Below are 19299 nucleotides of genomic sequence, written 5' to 3'. Positions count from 1 at the left end.
GTAATATAGTATCCTTGTCCAAGGTATCAAGTTCCTCAGATAAGGTATCTGTCCATGCTGCTGCAGCACTACACATCCAGGCCGACGCAATCGCCGGCCGTAGTAAGGTACCTGAATGTGTATAAATGAACTTCAGGATACCCTCCTGCGTTCTATCCGCAGCATCTTTAAGGGTGGCCGTATCCTGTGAAGGCAGGGCTACCCTCTTGGATAAGCGTGTTAAAGCTTTGTCTACCCTAGGGGAGGATTCCCAGCGCAACCTGTCCGTTGGCGGGAAAGGATACGCCATAAGCATCCGTTTGGAAATCTGCAGTTTTCTATCTGGAGATTCACAAGCTTTTTCACATAACTCATTTAACTCATGTAAAGGGGGGAAGGTCACCTCTTGCCTTTTCTCCCCATACATATAAACCCTCTTGTCAGGGACTGGGGTTTCCTCTGTGATGTGCAACACATCTTTCATTGCTATAATCATGTAACGGATGGCTTTAGCCATTTTAGGCTGCAACTTTGCATCATCGCCATCGACACTGGAGTCAGAATCAGTGTCGATATCTGTGTCAACAATTTGGGATAGTGGGCGCTTCTGAGACCCTGACGGCCTCTGCGATGTAGGATCAGGCATGGGTTGAGACCCTGACTGTCCCAAGGCTTCAGCTTTATCCAACCTTTTATGCAAGGAATTAACATTATCATTTAAAACCTTCCAAATATCCATCCAATCGGGTGTCTGCGCCGTCAGCGGCGACCCCACATTCATTTGTACCCGCTCTGTTTCCACATAGCCTTCCTCGTCAAACATGCCGACACAAGCGTACCGACACACCACACACACACAGGGGATGCTCTATTTGAAGACAGTTCCCCCACAAGGCCTTTTGGAGAGACAGAGAGAGAGTATGCCAGCACACACCCCAGCGCTATATGACCCAGGAATCACACAGTAACTTAGTGTTAACCCAGTAGCTGCTGTATATACTGTTTTTGCCCCAAATTTATGTGCCCCCCCTCTCTTTTTACCCTCTTTCTACCGTGATTCTGCAGGGGAGAGCCTGGGGAGCTTCCTCTCAGCTGAGCGGTGGAGAGAAAATGGCGCTGGTGAGTGCTGAGGAAGAAGCCCCGCCCCCTCAGCGGCGGGCTTCTGTCCCGCGTTTTGTGTGTAAAATAATGGCGGGGGCTCATGCATATATACAGTGCACAACTGTATATATGCTGCTTTTTGCCAAGAGGTTCCCAATTGCTGCACAGGGCGCCCCCCCCCCCGCACCCTGCAGTGACCGGAGTGTGTGGGTTTAGTGTGGGAGCAATGGCGCACAGCTGCAGTGCTGTGCGCTACCTCATATGAAGACTGGAGTCTTCTGCCGCCGATTTTGAAGTCTTCTTGCTTCTCACGCCGGCTTCTGTCTTCTGGCTCTGCGAGGGGGACGGCGGCGCGGCTCCGGGATCGGACGACCAAGGGTGCGTTCTGGTGTACGATCCCTCTGGAGCTAATGGTGTCCAGTAGCCTAAGAAGCAGGACCTATCTTCAGTGAGTAGGGCTGCTTCTCTCCCCTCAGTCCCACGTAGCAGAGAGTCTGTTGCCAGCAGATCTCTCTGAAAATAAAAAAACCTAACAAAATAATAAGATTTTACTCACCGGTAAATCTATTTCTCGTAGTCCGTAGTGGATGTTGGGACTCCGTAAGGACCATGGGGATTAGCGGCTCCGCAGGAGACTGGGCACAACTAAAGAAAGCTTTAGGACTACCTGGTGTGCACTGGCTCCTCCCACTAAGACCCTCCTCCAGACCTCAGTTAGGATACTGTGCCCAGAAGAGCTGACACAATAAGGAAGGATTTTGAATCCCGGGTAAGACTCATACCAGCCACACCAATCACACCGTATAACTCGTGATACTATACCCAGTTAACAGTATGAAATATAACTGAGCCTCTCAACAGATGGCTCAACAATAACCCTTTAGTTAGGCAATAACTATAAACAAGTATTGCAGACAATCCGCACTTGGGATGGGCGCCCAGCATCCACTACGGACTACGAGAAATAGATTTACCGGTGAGTAAAATCTTATTTTCTCTGACGTCCTAAGTGGATGCTGGGACTCCGTCAGGACCATGGGGATTATACCAAAGCTCCCAAACGGGCGGGAGAGTGCGGATGACTCTGCAGCACCGAATGAGCAAACTCTAGGTCCTCCTCAGCCAGGGTATCAAACTTGTAGACTCTTACAAAAATGTTTTAACCCGACCAAGTAACAGCTCGGCAAAGTTGTAAAGCCGAGACCCCTCGGGCAGCCGCCCAAGAAGAGCCCACTTTTCTCGTGGAATGGGCTTTTACAGAATTAGGGTGCGGCAGTCCAGCCGCAGAATGTGCAAGTTGAATCGTGCTACAGATCCAGCGAGCAATCGTCTGCTTAGAAGCAGGAGCACCCAGCTTGTTGGGTGCATACAGGAGAAATAGCGAGTCAGTTTTCCTGACTCCAGCTGTCCTGGAAACATATACTTTTCAGGGCCCTGACTACATCCAGTAACTTGGAATCCTCCAAGTCCCAAGTAGCCGCAGGCACCACAATAGGTTGGTTCACATTAAAAAATTATACCACCTTAGGAAGGAATTGGGAACGAGTCCTCAATTCCGCCTTATCCATATAAAATACAGATAAGGGCTTTTGTATGACAAAGCCGCCAATTCTGATACACGCCTGGCCGACGCCAAGGCCCACAGAATGACCACTTTCCACGTGAGGTATTATAGCTCCACGGATTTAAGTGGCTCAACCCAATGCGACTTCAGGAAATACAACACCACGTTGAGATCCCACGGTGCCACTGGAGGCACAAACGGGGGCTGACTATGCAGCACTCCCTTAACAAAAGTCTGAACTTCAGGCAGTGAAGCCAGTTCAATTTTGGAAGAAAATCGATCTGGACCTTAATGGAACCCAATTTTAGGCCCATAGTCACCTCTGACTGTAGGAAGTGCAGAAATCGGCCTAGCTGAAATTTCTCCTTTGGGGCCTTCCTGGCCTCACAGTACGCAACATATTTCCGCCATATGCGGTGATAATGGTTTGCTTTCACTTCTTTCCTAGCTTCAAATAGCGTAGGGACAACTTCCTCCGGAATTCCCTTTTCCTTCAGGATCCGGCGTTCAACCGCCATGCCGTCAACGCAGCCGCGGTACGTCTTGGAACAGACAGGCCCCCTGCTGCAGCAGGTCCTGTCTGAGCGGCAGAAGCCATGGGTCCTCCGAGATCATTTCTTGGAGTTCTGGTTACCAAGCTCTTCTTGGCCAACCCGGAACAATGAGTATAGTTCTTACTCCTCTCCTTCTTATTATTCTCATTACCCTGGGTAAGAGAGGCAAAGAAGGGAACACATACACCGACTGGTACACCCACGGTGTTACCAGAGCGTCCACAGCTATCGCCTGAGGGTCCTTGACCTGGCGCAATATCTTTGTAACTTTTAGTTGAGGCGGGACGCCATCATGTCCACCAGTGGCCTTTCCCAACGGTGTACAATCATTTGGAAGACTTCTGGATGAAGTCCCCACTCTCCCGGGTGGAGGTTTCTTAGTTGTCCACTCCGGGAATGAACACTGCTGACAGTGCTAACACATGATTTTCCGCCCATCGGAGAATCCTTGTGGCTTCTGCCATCGCCATCCTGCTTCTTGTGCCGCCCTGTCGGTTTACATGAGCGACCGCCGTGATGTTGTCTGACTGGATCAGCACCGGCCGGTGTTGAAGCAGGGGTCTAGCCTGACTTAGGGCATTGTAAATGGCCCTCAGTTCCAGAATATTTATGTGTAGGGTAGTCTCCTGACTTTTCCATAGCCTTGGAAGTTCCTTCCCTGTGTGACTGCCCCCCAGCCTCGAAGGCTGGCATCCGTGGTCACCAGGACCCAGTCCTGTATGCCGAATCTGCGGCCCCCTAGAAGATGAGCACTCTGCAGCCACCACAACAGCGACACCCTGACCCTTGGAGACAGGGTTATCCGCCGATGCATCTGAAGATGCGACCCGGACCACTTGTCCAACAGATCCCACTGGAAAATCCTTGCATGGGACCTGGCGAATGGAATTTCTTCGTAAGAAGCTACCATCTTTCCCAGGGCTCGCGTGCATTGATGCACCGACACCTGTATACGTATTAGGAGGTCTCTGTCTAGAGACAACAACTCCTTGGACTTCTCCTCCGGGAGAAACCCTTTTTATCCTGTTCTGTGTCCAGAACCATACCCAGGAACAGTAGACGCATCGTAGGAACCAGCTGCGACTTTGGAATATTCAGAATCCAGCCGTGCTGTTGTAGCACTTCTCGAGATAGTGCTACTCCGACGAACAACTGCTCCCTGGACCTCGCCTTTATAAGGAGATCGTCCAAGTACGGGATAATTATTTCGGCCATTACCTTGGTAAATACCTCGGTGCCGGGGACAGACCAACGGCAACGTCTGGAATTGGTAATGACAATCCTGTACCACAATATTGAGGTACTCCTGGTGAAGAGGGTAAATAGGGACATGCAGGTAATCATCCTTGATGTCCAGTGATACCATGAAATTCTCCAGGCTTGCAATAATCGCCCTGAGCGATTCCATTTTGAACTTGAACCTTCGTATATAAGTGTTCAAGGCTTTCAATTTTAGAATGGGTCTCACCGAACCGTCTGGTTTCGGTACCACAACATTTTGGAATAGTAACCCCGGCCTTGTTGAAGGAGGGGTACCTTGCTTTCACCTGCTGGAAGTACAGCTTGTGAATTGCCGCCAGTACTACCTTTCTCCGAGGGCAGCCGGCAAGGCTGATGTGAGGTAACGGCGAGGGGGAGTCGCCTCGAACTCCAGCCTGTATCCCTGTGATACTATTTGCAGAACCTAGAGATCCACCTGTGGGCAAGCCCACTGGTCCCTGAAGTTCCCGAGACGCGCCCCTACCGCACCTGTCTCCACCTGTGGAGCCCCAACGTCATGCGGTGGACTCAGAGGAAGCGGGGGAAGATTTTTGATCCTGGGAACTGGCTGCTGGTGCAGCTTTTTTCCTTCTTCCCTTGTCTCTGTGCAGAAAGGAAGCGCCTTTGACCCGCTTGCTTTTCTGAAGCCGAAAGGACTGTACCTGAAAATACGGTGCTTTCTTAGGCTGTGAGGAAACCTGAGGTAAAAAAATTTCTTCCCAGCTGTTGCTGTGGATACGAGGTCCCAGAGACCATCCCCAAACAATTCCTCACCCTTATAAGGCAGAATCTCCATGTGCCTTTTACAGGCAGCATCACCTGTCCACTGCCGGGTTTCTAATACCCTCCTGGCAGAATGGACATTGCATTAATTCTGGATGCCAGCCGGCAAATATCCCTCTGTGCATCCTTTATATATAAGACAACGTCTTAAATATGCTCAATGTTAGCAAAATATTATCCCTGTCTTAGCGTATTAATATTATCTGACAGGGTATCAGACCACGCTGCAGCAGCCCTATTTATGCTGAGGCAATTGCAGGTCTCAGTATATAACCTGAGTGTGTAAATACAGACTTCAGGATCGCCTCCTGCTTTTTATCAGCAGGTTCCTTCAAGGTGGCCGTATCCTAAGACGGCAGTGCCACCTTTTGACAAACGTGTGAGCGCCTTATCCACCCTAAGGGATATCTCCCAACGTGACCTATCCTCTGGCTTGGAAAGGGTACGCCATCAGTAACTTTTTAGAAATTACCAGTTTCTTATCGGGGGAAACCACGCTTCTTTACACACTTCATTCATTCATTCATCTGATGGGGGAACAAAACACTGGCTGCTTTTTCTCCCCAAATATAAAACCCCTTTTATGTGGTACTTGGGTTCATGTCAGAAAATGCGTAACACATTTTTCATTGCCGAGATCATGTAACGGATGTTCCTAGTGGATTGTGTATATGTCTCAACCTCGTCGCCACTGGAGTCAGACTCCGTGTCGACATCTGTGTCTGCCATCTGAGGTAACGGGCGTTTTTTGAGCCCCTGATGGCCTTTGAGACGCCTGGGCAGGCGCGGGCTGAGAAGCCGGCTGTCCCACAGCTGTTACGTCATCCAGCCTTTTATGTAAGGAGTTGACACTGTCGGTTAATACCTTCCACCTATCCATCCACTCTGGTGTCGGCCCCACAGGGGGGCGACATCCCATTTATCGGCCTTTGCTCCGCCTCCACGTAACCTTCCTCATCCAACATGTCGACACAGCCGTACCGACACACCGCACACACACAGGGAATGTTCTGACTGAGGACAGGACCCCACAAAGTCCTTTGGGGAGACAGAGAGAGAGTATGCCAGCTCACACCAGAGCGCTATATAATGCAGGGATTAACACTATAACTGAGTGATTTTTCCCCAAATAGCTGCTTGTATACATATATTGTGCCTAAATTTAGTGCCCCCCCTCTCTTTTTAACCCTTTGAGCCTGAAAACTACAGGGGAGAGCCTGGGGAGCTGTCTTCCAGCTGCACTGTGAAGAGAAAATGGCGCCAGTGTGCTGAGGGAGAAGCCCCGCCCCTTTTTCAACTGACTTTCTCCCGCTTTTTCTGGAATACTGGCAGGGGTAATTTTTTCTTTTTTGAAATAACGTTTTATTGGTTATATAAGCATATAAACAGATAGATACATCGTTGTAACAATAGAAGGCATATAAGGAACTAGTGAGAAATAATAATCAGGATGGAGGGGCACACAATAGACATATCAATAAGTAGTTGTGACGCTTGCCTCCAAGTAGCCAAATTACCTAGTTGCTACAACTATTCTTTAAAGTTAGTAGAAGGGGTGAAAGAGACAAAGAGCATGAAGAGGGAGAGGGGGGGGGGAGGGAGGAAGAGAGAAAAAGAGAAAAAGGGTCGGCCAGTCCGAGCCACCTATAGAAGCCAAATTCAGGTGTAAATAAGGTCTGGTTGATGTCTCAAATATTCAGAGTCAAACATATAGAATGAAACACTAAGTATTAGCTGTTAAATGGTTGTCAATGGTGGTTCAGCGTTAAAATGCAAGGTCCATGGTGTCCATGTCTCAATAAAGGAGGTAGGGGAGTCTCGGAGAGAAGCCGTGATTCGCTCTAACTTATATGTGTACCAAATTGCGTTAATAGTAGCGGCCATGGTGGGAGGGGCCACAGATTTCCAATTAGATGCTATTAGGCATTTGGCTGTGTTCAGAATGTGTTTAATTAGGGCTCGTTGGTGGTGCGAGGTGTCAGGGACGGGGCGGGAGAGCAGTGAGTAAAAGGGTGAGTCCGGCATGGTTAAGTGCATAACTTCTAAAACCAATTTATGAATTTGTCCCCAATACTGGCTAATTTTTGAACAAGACCACCAAACATGCAACAGGGTCCCCCTGCAACCACACAATCTCCAGCACTCGTCCGAGCACGTTGGATAAATAGAATGCAATCTAGTCGGGACCAGATACCAGCGATAATACAATTTATATGAGTTTTCGGCTATACGAACTGAAATAGAGCTTTTGGCAATTTCCTGTCTAATATCCTCCCATTCCTCTATAGTTAAGGTCTCTCCCACCTCCCTCTCCCATGCCAGCTCGTGACTCTCCTTGGGGGGGATATTATGTGATAATAACACTCGGTAAATGCGTGAAAGGAGTCCCTTCGTTGAGCGGGAGCCGCAACACCATATTTCCAGAGGGGTAGCTATGATGGGGTGGGTGGGTTTAGGGAGTGTTCCGTAGAAGTGTCTAATTTGTAGAAATTGGTAAAATACCGAGTGAGGGAGCGAGTAGCGGGATTGTAAATTTTCAAAAGATGGGAATGAGGAAAGAGGGGCAATGTCTTGAAGGAAGAGAATATTGTGTGATGTCCAATGATGAAATGCAGAGTGGGTATTACCCGGTGGGAAGTACGGGTTGTTCCATAGAGGAGTTAGATAGGGATTGTGGGAACGAAGTTGATAGAAGCGAGTGCAGAAATCCCATATTGACAAGGAAAAGCGCACCGTTGGCAGGAGAAGACTAGAGACAGGTCGAGAACGGGCTGGGCACCATAGTAGGGTTGAGGGTGAGAACATACGAAGAGATTGTGCCTCAATGCCGGTCCACGTTCTCTGTGCCGGAGGTGAGTGCCAAAGGACACAAGAGGCCAGGTGTGTGGCTCGATAGTAACGAGTAAGGTCTGGTACGCCAAGACCGCCTTCCGAGCGGTGTTGTTGCAGCAGCCGTATCTTAACCCTGGGTTTCTTCCCAGCCCAAATAAAGTTAGATATATCTCGCTGTAGGTTCTTTAATATTTTGACTGGGATGTGAATAGGCAGGGTTTGCCACAGGTACAATATCCGTGGCAGTAAGTTCATTTTGACTGCTGCTATGCGACCAAACCAGGAGATAAAGAATTTGTTCCAAGTAGCAAGATCTGTTTTAAATTGAGATATCAACCGTGGGAAGTTAGCAGCATATAGCGATGAATAAGATTTGGTTAGGTAAATGCCTAAGTATTTAAGTTTTGTAGTTTGCCATTTAAAGGCATAGGAAGAACGTAAAATACTGAGATCCTGTGGGGGGATATGTAGGTCCAGAATCTCTGTTTTGTCTGCATTGAGTTTATAATTTGAAATGGAGCTATATGCGTGGATCTCCTGAAAGAGCTGTTGTAAGGATATGTGTGGGTCGGTCAGTGTGAGAATGACATCATCTGCATACAATGCGATTTTATATTCATGATTGTCCACCCGAATACCCGAAATATTGGGGTTCAGACGGATTTTCGCCGCCAGTGGCTCCATCACTAGGGCAAAGAGTAATGGGGAAAGTGGGCATCCCTGTCGGGTGCCATTTTTGATAGACAAAGGCGAGGAGGTGAGGCCATTAACCAGGATTGACGCTGAAGGGTTAACATATAGCGAGGTGACGGCATTATAAAATGGGCCTTGAATACCCACTGCCTGAAGGGCTTGTTGTATGAAGGGCCATGCTACCCTATCAAAAGCCTTCTCCGCGTCAAGTGCCACCACCAACGTTGGGGTGGCATCCCGCTGGGAGAGGTGAATAAGATCTATAAGGCGCCTAGTATTATCAGCAGCCTGGCGATTGGGGATGAAGCCTACTTGATCTGGGTGTATCAGTGTAGGGAGATGGGGGGCGAGTCGATTTGCCAGGATTTTAGCAAATAATTTTAAATCCGTGTTTAATAACGAAATGGGCCTATAGTTTTTTAGTTCCATAGGATCCCGATCAGGTTTGGCAATAACTATAATATTGGCTCTGGTGGTCGCTGCATCAAGCGAGCTCCCCTCCATCAGTGAGTTAAATAGTGAATGTAACATAGGGAGAAGGGCTTGGGAGAATTTCTTATAATATATGGCAGTATATCCGTCCGGACCCGGTGCGGAGGAGCGACGGAGCTGGCCGATTGTGATAAGAATTTCCTCGTGTGTGATGGGATCATTGAGTAACTTAAGGTCCTCTGTGGATAATTGCGGTAATTGACAAGAGGAAAGGTAGTGTTGGGTAGTTGCGGTATAATGTGGGTCGGTAGCGGCCTCTGAGGGGAGGTTATAAAGAGAAGCATAATATTCCTGGAAAAGGGAGGCCATCATTTTAGGGTCACTTGTTGCGGATCCGTCAGGACATCGCAAGGCCAGAATACGATTGAGCGTACGTTTCTCACGTAATCGCCGGGCTAATAATGTATCTGCCTTATCCGACTTTTCATAGAATTTTTGGCGGATCCACAACAGTGACTTGATCGTTTTCTTTGTGAGTATTTGGGATAATTGCCCTTTCAGGGCGAGTATTTTTAAATATAATTTACGTTTAGGGAATCGCTGATGACGGAGTGTCAGGGCCGTTAATTCAGTCTCTAGGTCCGTGATCCGCTTACACTCAATCTTCCTTTGTGTCGACATAAGGCTAATCAGGAGCCCCCGCAAGGTCGCTTTGTGTGCTTCCCATAGTATTGTCGGCGATATGTCAGGGGAGACGTTATCATTTAGGAAGTGATGAATCGCCTCCTCTACTCGGGTCACATTATCAGGCTTAAAGAATAGGGACTCATTAAGGCGCCATTTGCGGAAAGTCGGAGGTTTATGGGAGCAGACAAGATCAAGGAGAATCGCATAGTGATCAGACCAGGTGGTCGGGATCACCTGGGCTCCCAACAGGGATTGGGTGGAGTCCCTATCTACAAAAACGTAGTCAATACGAGTGTATATATCGTGTTGTGGGGAGAAGTGTGTATAGCCCTTAGCGGAGGGGTAGAGCGTTTTCCAGGAATCATATAAATTATGTGCAGTGACACAGGTCCGGAGGAGTTTAGACAATTTGGTATGGGGAGAGGGCTCAACACCCGGGCGGGATCTATCAACATGGGGATCCATTGTAGCGTTACAATCACCGGCCACAATAACCCAGGGATTTGAGAATTTAGAAAGGTGGTCCGAGAACGTCCTAAAGAAGGAACCCTGCTGCATGTTTGGAGCATAAACCGATGCCAAAGTAATGGGAGTTTGATTAAGGAAGCCGGAGAGAATCACAAATCTGCCATGGTCATCTTGAATTGTGTCCTGAACAACTAAGGGGAGATCACGATGAACCAATATGGCAGTGCCTCTGCGTTTAGCAGACATTGTAGAATAGAAGGCATGAGGATAGCGTTTGGAGCTTAAGGAGGGGTGAGGGGTCTTAAAGTGGGTTTCCTGTAAGAATATGATATCCGCCTTTTGTCTGGCAAAAAACTGAAACGCCATGGATCGCTTGGTTGGGGAGTTAAGGCCATTGACGTTAATGGATAAAACTTTCAGAGTCATGGGGGTTGAAAGTCAGCACAGCTCAATAGAAAAGGTAGCTCTGGACATGGCCGGCCAGGGGGTGTGGAAGAGGGGAAATAAAGAAAGTAGAGACAGGTAAAGGAGATCGTAAGTACGAACTGTAGGGCTAGACCCTTTCCTAAAAACGGGTTGGGTCCAGAAAGGAAGGGGCGGGCGCCGAGCGGGCAGCCCCTTCGGGGTGTGGGGTCGTGTCTGTAATAACACATAACAAGGAAGATGAGGAACACATGGGAGGGTATAAGAACCAGGAGAAACATTCCGCAGACCAGGACAGAACAGAGGGGGAGCGGGGGGGTTCAGATCAGGGAGTAAGTAAGGGTAGGTAGAAAGAAGAGGAAACCTGTATCATCATTCGTATTAACAATAACAGTGCTCATTTATGTGAAATCAACCAAGGCATCCTAAGGTACATTATCGATGTAGTGTACAACATTGTACAGAAAGATCGATGGCAGCAAATGACCACAATAGTACCTATAATTGTCGCCTCTATAGTCGGTTTCCGAGCGGCCCCTCTGAATCTAGTAGCAGATTAGCCTTACCATTTCAAGGCATGAAACCAGGAAAGATAAGAGGGACCACTATGAACCGAGAAGCAGGAGGCTCAAGCTGCGTCTAGTTGATCTAGCCGCCAAAAGCAGATATGGTAAATAATATTGTATAAACTGAGATATGAGAAACTAACGTAACATATTAATTAGATCAAGAAGATATTTAGTAGCAAAATAACCGTACCCTAGAAATAGGCAAACCGGGTCCGGGGGGGCACGCCGTCCTCCGGGTCTGAGCAGGCCGAGAGCCCGTCCATCCCAGAGGGCGCGATCAATCATCCCCAGGACAGAGGCGCTATGCAGCGCCTTGCAATAAACAGATAAGGCAACTTAAAGTACTGAATTCGCCAAACCACAGAGGCCCTACATGTAAAATAATATATCAGTAAGTCGCTATGCAGCAAATGTGGGAGGTGACTATAAACAATAACCAGTATTATTGCTGATCCGATGAAGGAAGTCCGCTCGCTCATTTAGTAGACCATTCGGGGGCAGGAGCCCCAGGCCTCTTAGGGGAGGTGACAGGTAGTTGCTTTCGGATCTCATCAGGAAGAGACTCAAATAAGCCCAAGGTTTTGAGGAAATCATATCCCTGGGAGGGCGTTTTTATCGAGTGGTGAGAGCCATCTTTCGTGACATGCAGCTGGAACGGGAACCCCCACTTATACTTGATGGAGTTATCTCGAAGGACTTTAGTGATGACGGTCAGGTCCTTGCGTTTTCTAAGCGTGGAAGGGGCCAAGTCCTGGAAGATCTGCAATTGGGCTCCAGAGTAGAGAACCGTTTGATGATCCCGGGCCGCCATCATAAATCTCTCTTTCGTTTTGTAATAATGAAATCGCAGAATGACATCTCTTGGGGGTTGGGTCGGTGGTGGGCGCGGGCGCAAAGCTCGGTGTGCTCTATCGAGTAGGAGGAAGTCTTTTGGGATTTCCGGAATTATGGTTTGCAGAAGGCCTTCCAGAAAAGTCGGGAGGCTCTCCATAGCGACGCTCTCCGGAATGTTACGGATCCGAACATTGTTCCGGCGATTCCGGTTGTCCAAATCTTCTAAGTGATCCTCTTGCTGGGCTATTTCCGCCCGGATCTCCGCTAGCTCCTGTTCGACCACCACCTGGTACTGGCAGACTTCATCGACTTTACGTTCCAGGGAATCCGTGCGGGTGCCGAGATCAGCTAGTTCAGTTCTGAATTCGGTCAGGATCGATCTCATTTCCGTTTGGATAGTCTTAGTGACGATTGCCACTACATCTTGGGTCGTAAGACCTGATTTTGATGAAGGATCGTCATCGGCATCCGACTGGGGATCCACGGAGGGGGAGCCCCGTGGCGTAGCACCTGCTTTCTCCCATGCTCGGAGAATACTAGGCTTAGCTTGAGCAGGTGTTTTGCGGTTCTTTTGTGACATGGCGCAATGATGAAAGCTGAAAAATGTCCAGTATTATTGTCGGCTCAGTTAAACTGTTGGCACAGTCACGGGACGGGTTGGGATCAGCTTCCCGAGATTTTATGAGTGTTATGAGGCGTGAGAACCTGATCACCTCCTGGTCGCGGAATGATTTAGTATAAAGCAGAAATCATATGATCCTCATGTTGTAGCGGGTAAAATAAGTAGTAATCAAGTGTGCGGCATCATCAGCATTGCCAAGCGAGGTAGGTAGATCCCATTAGTATCCATCCCGGCAGCCAGGTGGGAGAAAAGGGGAGGGGCACGCTCGTCTGGTCACGGTCCAGCCAGTGACAAGTCGCAACGCGGCAGGACCCGAGTAAGGGACTTATGCGTTACTGAGCGCAGATCTTGAGGCCTGCAGACCCCCCCAACACTGAATCCCCCGGTGGTAGGTGCCGCAGGCAGGTGTTGCTGCAGCTGGGGAAGGTCACAGGCAGCGTGTGCGGTCAGAGAGGGTCACAGGGGAGATAACGCACTGGCACCCCAGCGGGGTAAGAGGTAGGCAGGAGGCACCGCAGTAGGACGAGGGCCCTAGAGCGGGGTCCCAGTGTGGGATAGCTGCAGCTACTTACAGTTTTGTGTGCCCCAAGATGGTCGCCTGTAGGAGCATAGGCAGGGGCCAGCACAGAGAACAGATGCGGCTGCAGGGGGCAGAGAGGGAGCCCACCCGTTCCAGGAAGTGCCCGATGGCCTAAGGCAGGAGGGAGAAGACCTGTGAAAAAGTCCCGGCGGCCAGAGAGACAACAGCAGCACAGCTCCAGCAGGGGCAGTGTAGTGCAGAGAAGACGGGCCTGTTCTGCCACCTCCAAGATGGCCGCCGTCAGTGATAAATGGTGTGTCTTCTCACAAGTTTTTCTTTCTTTTTTCCCCAGCGCCGCTCCCAGGGGTTTATATGTATTTAGGGCCCCCAGTCCCCTCAGCGCTGACTGCCAGTCCCCCCCGTTAATTATCGCGGCCCGCTGATCTTTTACAGTGGTGTAGCGTCTGATTCTCGACAGACGCCACACCCAATATGGCCGCCGCCACCGGAGCTCCGTGTCTCTATTCGGCTCCTGTAACTTCAGGGGCGCTTGGGCTCTTCTCGGCCGCTCGGTCAGGCCTCCCCAGGCAAGGGGCACGTAGCAGGGCAGCGAGGTGAGTCTTGGAGCGGCGTTTAAACGGCCGGAGGACGTGCGATCTCGGGCGGGGGTGGTCGCTAATTGAGGCCCCGGCTTCACCCCACAGGGAAGGCCGCAACCCGCAAGCACTGGACGGGCCCGTGCTCCGGCTCCGCAGCTCACTCCCTGGGTGCCCAGAGTAACAGGGGCAACTGTGGGGCGATATAGGGGAGGGATAGGTGGGGTGAAGGTTGGTTTAAGGGGTTATAGAGGTTTGGTTCGGCAGGAGCTCTCTAGGGACACTTCCTCTCAGACAGGCCTCAAGCCACACCCCCGGCAGGGGTAATTTTACATCTATATAGCCTCTAGGACTATATATGATGTAGATTTGCCAGCCAAGGTGTCATATATTGCCCTCAGGGCGCCCCCCCCAGCGCCCTGCACCCATCAGTGACCGGAGTGTGAGGTGTACATGAGGAGCAATGGCGCACAGCTGCAGTGCTGTGCGCTACCTTGGTGAAGACCGAAGTCTTCTGCCGCCGATTTTCCAGACTCTTCATGCTTCTGGCTCTGTAAGGGGGACGGCGGCGCGGCTCCGGGAACGAACACCAAGGTCGGGTCCTGCGGTCGATCCCTCTGGAGCTAATGGTGTCCAGTAGCCTAAGAAGCCCAAACTACCACCTGTTAGGTAGGTTCGCTTCTTCTCCCCTTAGTCCCTCGCTGCAGTGAGTCTGTTGCCAGCAGATCTCACTGTAAAATAAAAAACCTAAATATACTTTCTTTCTAGGAGCTCAGGAGAGCCCCTAGTGTGCATCCAGCTCAGCCGGGCACAAGAATCTAACTGAGGTCTGGAGGAGGGTCTTAGTGGGAGGAGCCAGTGCACACCAGGTAGTCCTAAAGCTTTCTTTAGTTGTGCCCAGTCTCCTGCGGAGCCGCTAATCCCCATGGTCCTTACGGAGTCCCAGCATCCACTTAGGACGTCAGAGAAACTTTCTTTTTAGCAAGCTCAGGAGAGCTCACTAAGTAGCACCCAGCTCGTCCGGGCACAGATTCAAAACTGAGGTCTGGAGGAGGGACATAGAGGGAGGAGCCAGTGCACACCAGTATCCAAATTCTTTCTTAGAGTGCCCTGTCTCCTGCGGAGCCCGTCTATTCCCCATGGTCCTTACGGAGTCCCCAGCATCCACTAGGACGTTAGAGAAAACCTGATTTACATGACATACAGTCAGGTCCATAAATATTGGGACATCAACACAATTCTCATATTTTGGGCTCTATACACCACCACAATGGATTTGAAATGAAACAAACAAGATGTGCTTTAACTGCAGACTTTCCGCTTTAATTTGAGGGTATTTACATCCAAATCAGGTGAACTCTTTAAGCATACCTCCCAACATGACCCTCTCCAAGAGGGACACAATGCTCTGCTTCTGGACTTTTCTCTTAATGTATGATTGCCTGCACCTGTGTTGAACAGGTTAATGGATAAGAAAGGTGTTTCAGCACAGGTGATGGCAATCATAAATTAAGAAGGAAGTCCAGGAGCGGAGCATTCTGTACCTCCTGGAAGGGGCAATGTTGGGAGGTATATTTTAAGGGACCAAAAGTAATGGGACAATCGACTCAAAAGCTATTTCATGGACAGGAGTGGGCTATTCCCTCGTTATTTCATCATCAATTAAGCAGGTTAAAGGTCTGGAGTAGATTCCAGGTGTGACATTTGCATACCCTCCAACATGACCCGCCCCATTAGGTACAAAATGCTCTGTTTCTGGACTTCCCTCTTAATTTATTATTGCCATCACCTGTGAAGAAACAGCTTTATCATTTAACTAGTTCAACACAGGTGATGGAAATCATAAATTAAGAGGGAAGTCCAGAAACAGAGCATTTTGTACCTAGTGGGGCGGGTCATGTTGGAGGGTCTGCATTTGCATTTGGAATCTGTTACTGTCAACTCTCAATATGAGATCCAAAGAGCTGCCACTATCAGTGAAGCAAGCCATCATTAGGCTGAAAAATCAAAACAAACCCATCAGAGAGATAGCAAAAACATTAGGTGTGGCCAAATCAACTGTTTGGAACATTCTTAAAAAGAAAGAACGCACCGGAGAGCTCAGCAACACCAAAAGACCCGGAAGACCACGGAGAACAACTGTGATGGATGACAGAAGAATTATTTCCCTGGTGAAAAAAAAGAGAGGAGGAGGCCTGTGTGCAGACTCCGTCTGGGCCCCCGCCTCTCTAGCCGGCAGCGCTGTAGACTCTGGGCACTAGGGGACCCTAGCGCTGTCCCAGAGTCTAGCGCACATACGCAGATATCTGGGAAAATGGTGCGGCGGCCATTTACTCAGAGATTTCCTTACTGCGCCTGCGCAAATCTCTGGAAACACGGCTGACTCCGGAGAGTTGAGTATAAAAAAAATGGGTGCAGGGAGTGCGGGGCGGGCCTCCCTGGGGCCCGTGGGAACCGCAGACACTGCACCCATTGTAAATACGCCAGTGGTTTTAATGCTCTCTGCCTACCTTTTGTGGCCAATCTTACTTTTTTACGTACTACTTTCTGCAACAAACTTTTCATGTTACTTAAAAATTGTGATATTATATATAGTGTATATAGCAGTGTTTCCCAAACTTTTTTGACTCACGGCGCCCTAGAGTATAAGAATTTTTTTATGGCACCCCTAGACCAAGAGAGAAATTTAGAAAACAAACCAATTAAATTAAGTAAAATGACTTTATAGATCATTCTTAGGTTCAGTTATGTGGTGATGGATAGCATTCGCTCCTGTTTGTCCACATATTTTATGATTCGCAGTGACAAACACTGGTTTTACCTATTACATGGACCATAAATAATTTTAATTGGTCCTGGACCACCAAACCAGGGCACCCCTGCAAGTGTCCCGAGGCACCACAGGGAGCCACAGCACACAGCTTGAGAACCACTGGTATATAGTAACAAATGATATACTGCTGCACCTTTGAATAATCCCGCATGAAACATCGGGTTTTTATGTGTGTGTGTAAATCTGCCTCTGATACTAGCCAGTGCCTCCCCAGCCATTGACCTCACTGCACATCACGGTCTCTAAGCTTCATAACGTACTTGGGCATCTACACTTGATCTTAGACGAAAGGCAGAGAAATGGTGGATGAAACTCAACTGATACATGGTAAATCAAACTGAAAGAATTTGTGGAGTTACCCTGAAGAAGTCTTTATCTTCCTGTAGAGAAGCCTCTGCATCCCTCAGTGCTGAAACTGGGTCTCCGAGTTTTAAGAAACATTTGGATCGTGCTACTAGGCAGTGTTTCTCAGTTGGTTGCAAATCAAGGGCCTATGAAGTATGAAAGAGATTAAATACATTATGCATGTCATTCTATATGCACAAGACTGCCCAGCTAGGCCACTATAGATAATATGTGAATTGTAGATCAAAACAGTGAACATAGGCTCAGTGGTGAGCAATCTGTGATGTTCTAGCTATTCTTTTTAACAAGTAATCCCAAACTACTGAGTTAGCTGTGATATCCACACATACATTACCAACTACAATACCTAAACCTACATACTCACTGCTGTTCAGATTACATTTCTATTGCAGGTTAACTACATACAAATGGAATTGAAAGTAAATATAATTGTACCAAAGTAGTTGTTTGTAGGGGGAGTTTACTTACAAACCGTGGTGTAGTGGTTAGCATTATTGCCACACAGCACTGAGGTCATGGGTTCGATTCCCACCATGGCCCTAACTGTGCAGAGTTTGTATATTCTCCCCGTGCTTGCGTGGGTTTCCTCCGGGTAGTTCGATTTCCTCCCACAATCCAAAAATATACTGGTACAGTAGATTAACTGGCTCCCAACAAAATTAACCCTAGCGTGAATGTGTCTGCATGTACATGTGATAGGGAATATAGATTGTAAGCTCCGCTAGGGCAGGACTGATGTGAATGAGCAAATACTCTCTGTAAACCGCTGCGGAATATGTGTGCGCGATATAAATAACTGGTAATAAATAATAAATAAATAATAATAATTCATGTTTACATGTCTGCGACTTCAAGATAAAAGGCTAAAACTTACTACGTGGTGCTTTCAAAGCCACTGATTCTTCAGCAAACCTTGACTGTAAAAGGACAATAATGATTCAATACAAAACCAGGTGGGTTATGCAATAGATTCCAAGATCACACAACTAGCGGGACACCTAAAGATTTATTGGTTGTAACGAAAATCTGGTAATGGATAGGAGCAAATGACAATTGACCATTTGCTACCAAACCCTAAAAAACAGACAAAAATGGTCAGACAAATTGCTAAAATCCATTTAATTTAACCAATTTGTCTGAACGACCGGTTTTGTCAGTTTTCTGGCATTTCGGAGCAAATGGTCAATTGTCATTTTCTCCCAAACATTACCAGATATTTGTTCCAACCAGCCAGATCAGACAATGGGGGTAAATCAGAGTTGATCGCAGCAGCAAATTTGTTAGCAGTTGGGCAAAACCATGTGCACTGCAGGAGGGGGGGCAGATGTAACATGTGCAGAGAGTTAGATTTGGGTGGGGGTGTTCAAATCTAAATTGCAGTGTAAAAACAAAGCAGACAGTATTTACCCTGCACAGAAACAAAGTAACCCACCCAAATCTAACTCTCTCTGCACGTTATATCTGCCACACCTGTAGTGCACATTGGGGGTAATTCCGAGTTCATCGCAGCAGTATTTTTGTCAGCAGTTGGGCAAAACCATGTGCACTGCAGGGGGGGCAGATATAACATGTGCAGAGAGAGTTAGATTTGGGTGTGGTGTGTTCAATATCCAATCTAAATTTCAGTGTAAAAATAAAGCAGCCAGTATTTACCCTGCACAGAAACAAAACAACTCACACAAATCTAACTCTCTCTGCACATGTTATATCTGCCTCCACTGCAGTGCACATGGTTTTGCCCAACTGCTAACAATATTCCTGCTGCGATAAACTCAGAATTACCCCCATGGTTTTGCCCAACTGCTAACAAATTTGCTGATGCGATCAACTCTGAATTACCCCCCAATAAATCTTTAGATTTATGGGCAGCTTTACTTTACAGCGACAATCAGTTATAAGACTGGCCTTTTAACGGATTGCTGTTTTAAATTTAGCAATCTAGCTGAAATCTAAACCTGTTACAACACCCAATTGTTTTCTACTGTATATCCCCTTTAAACGGGATCAGTACGAGATCCCGGCGGTCAGAAGACAGACGCTGAGAGCGGTGTTCAGTCGCCACAGGGTTCTATTCCCGTCTGGGCGGTGGCGTGGATGACCATTCAAGAGGGTTAACCAGCCGGCGGTATTTCAGCTGGTGTAGGGATTCCGGCGTCGATATCCTGGCTGCCGGTATCCCAACA

At 48.3% G+C, this 19299-nt stretch overlaps 1 protein-coding gene across 2 annotated transcripts in view; it reads right to left on the bottom strand.

Annotated features, from left to right (window-relative positions):
• ODAD4 (outer dynein arm docking complex subunit 4) overlaps positions 1-19299 on the bottom strand; it is a 152046-nt gene that overhangs the window by 131939 nt on the left and 808 nt on the right. Inside the window, exons 1-2 of one of the 2 annotated variants that reach the window (XM_063959402.1) lie at positions 17991-18059; positions 17110-17241 (exon numbers count right to left, since the gene is read on the bottom strand). Coding sequence is in view for 1 of the 2 variants with exons in the window: in XM_063959401.1 (XP_063815471.1) it covers positions 17110-17241 (132 nt within the window). In the remaining variant the exon portion in view is untranslated. Of the gene's footprint in view, positions 1-17109; positions 17242-17990; positions 18060-19299 lie in introns of those variants that run through there. The other variant, XM_063959401.1, reaches the window with a different exon arrangement.

This window comes from Pseudophryne corroboree, chromosome 3 (genome assembly GCF_028390025.1).
Source record: "Pseudophryne corroboree isolate aPseCor3 chromosome 3, aPseCor3.hap2, whole genome shotgun sequence".
Classification (NCBI taxonomy): domain Eukaryota; kingdom Metazoa; phylum Chordata; class Amphibia; order Anura; family Myobatrachidae; genus Pseudophryne; species Pseudophryne corroboree.
Note: the sequence above shows the minus strand (reverse complement) of the source record. Positions and strands in the feature narration are given on the sequence as shown.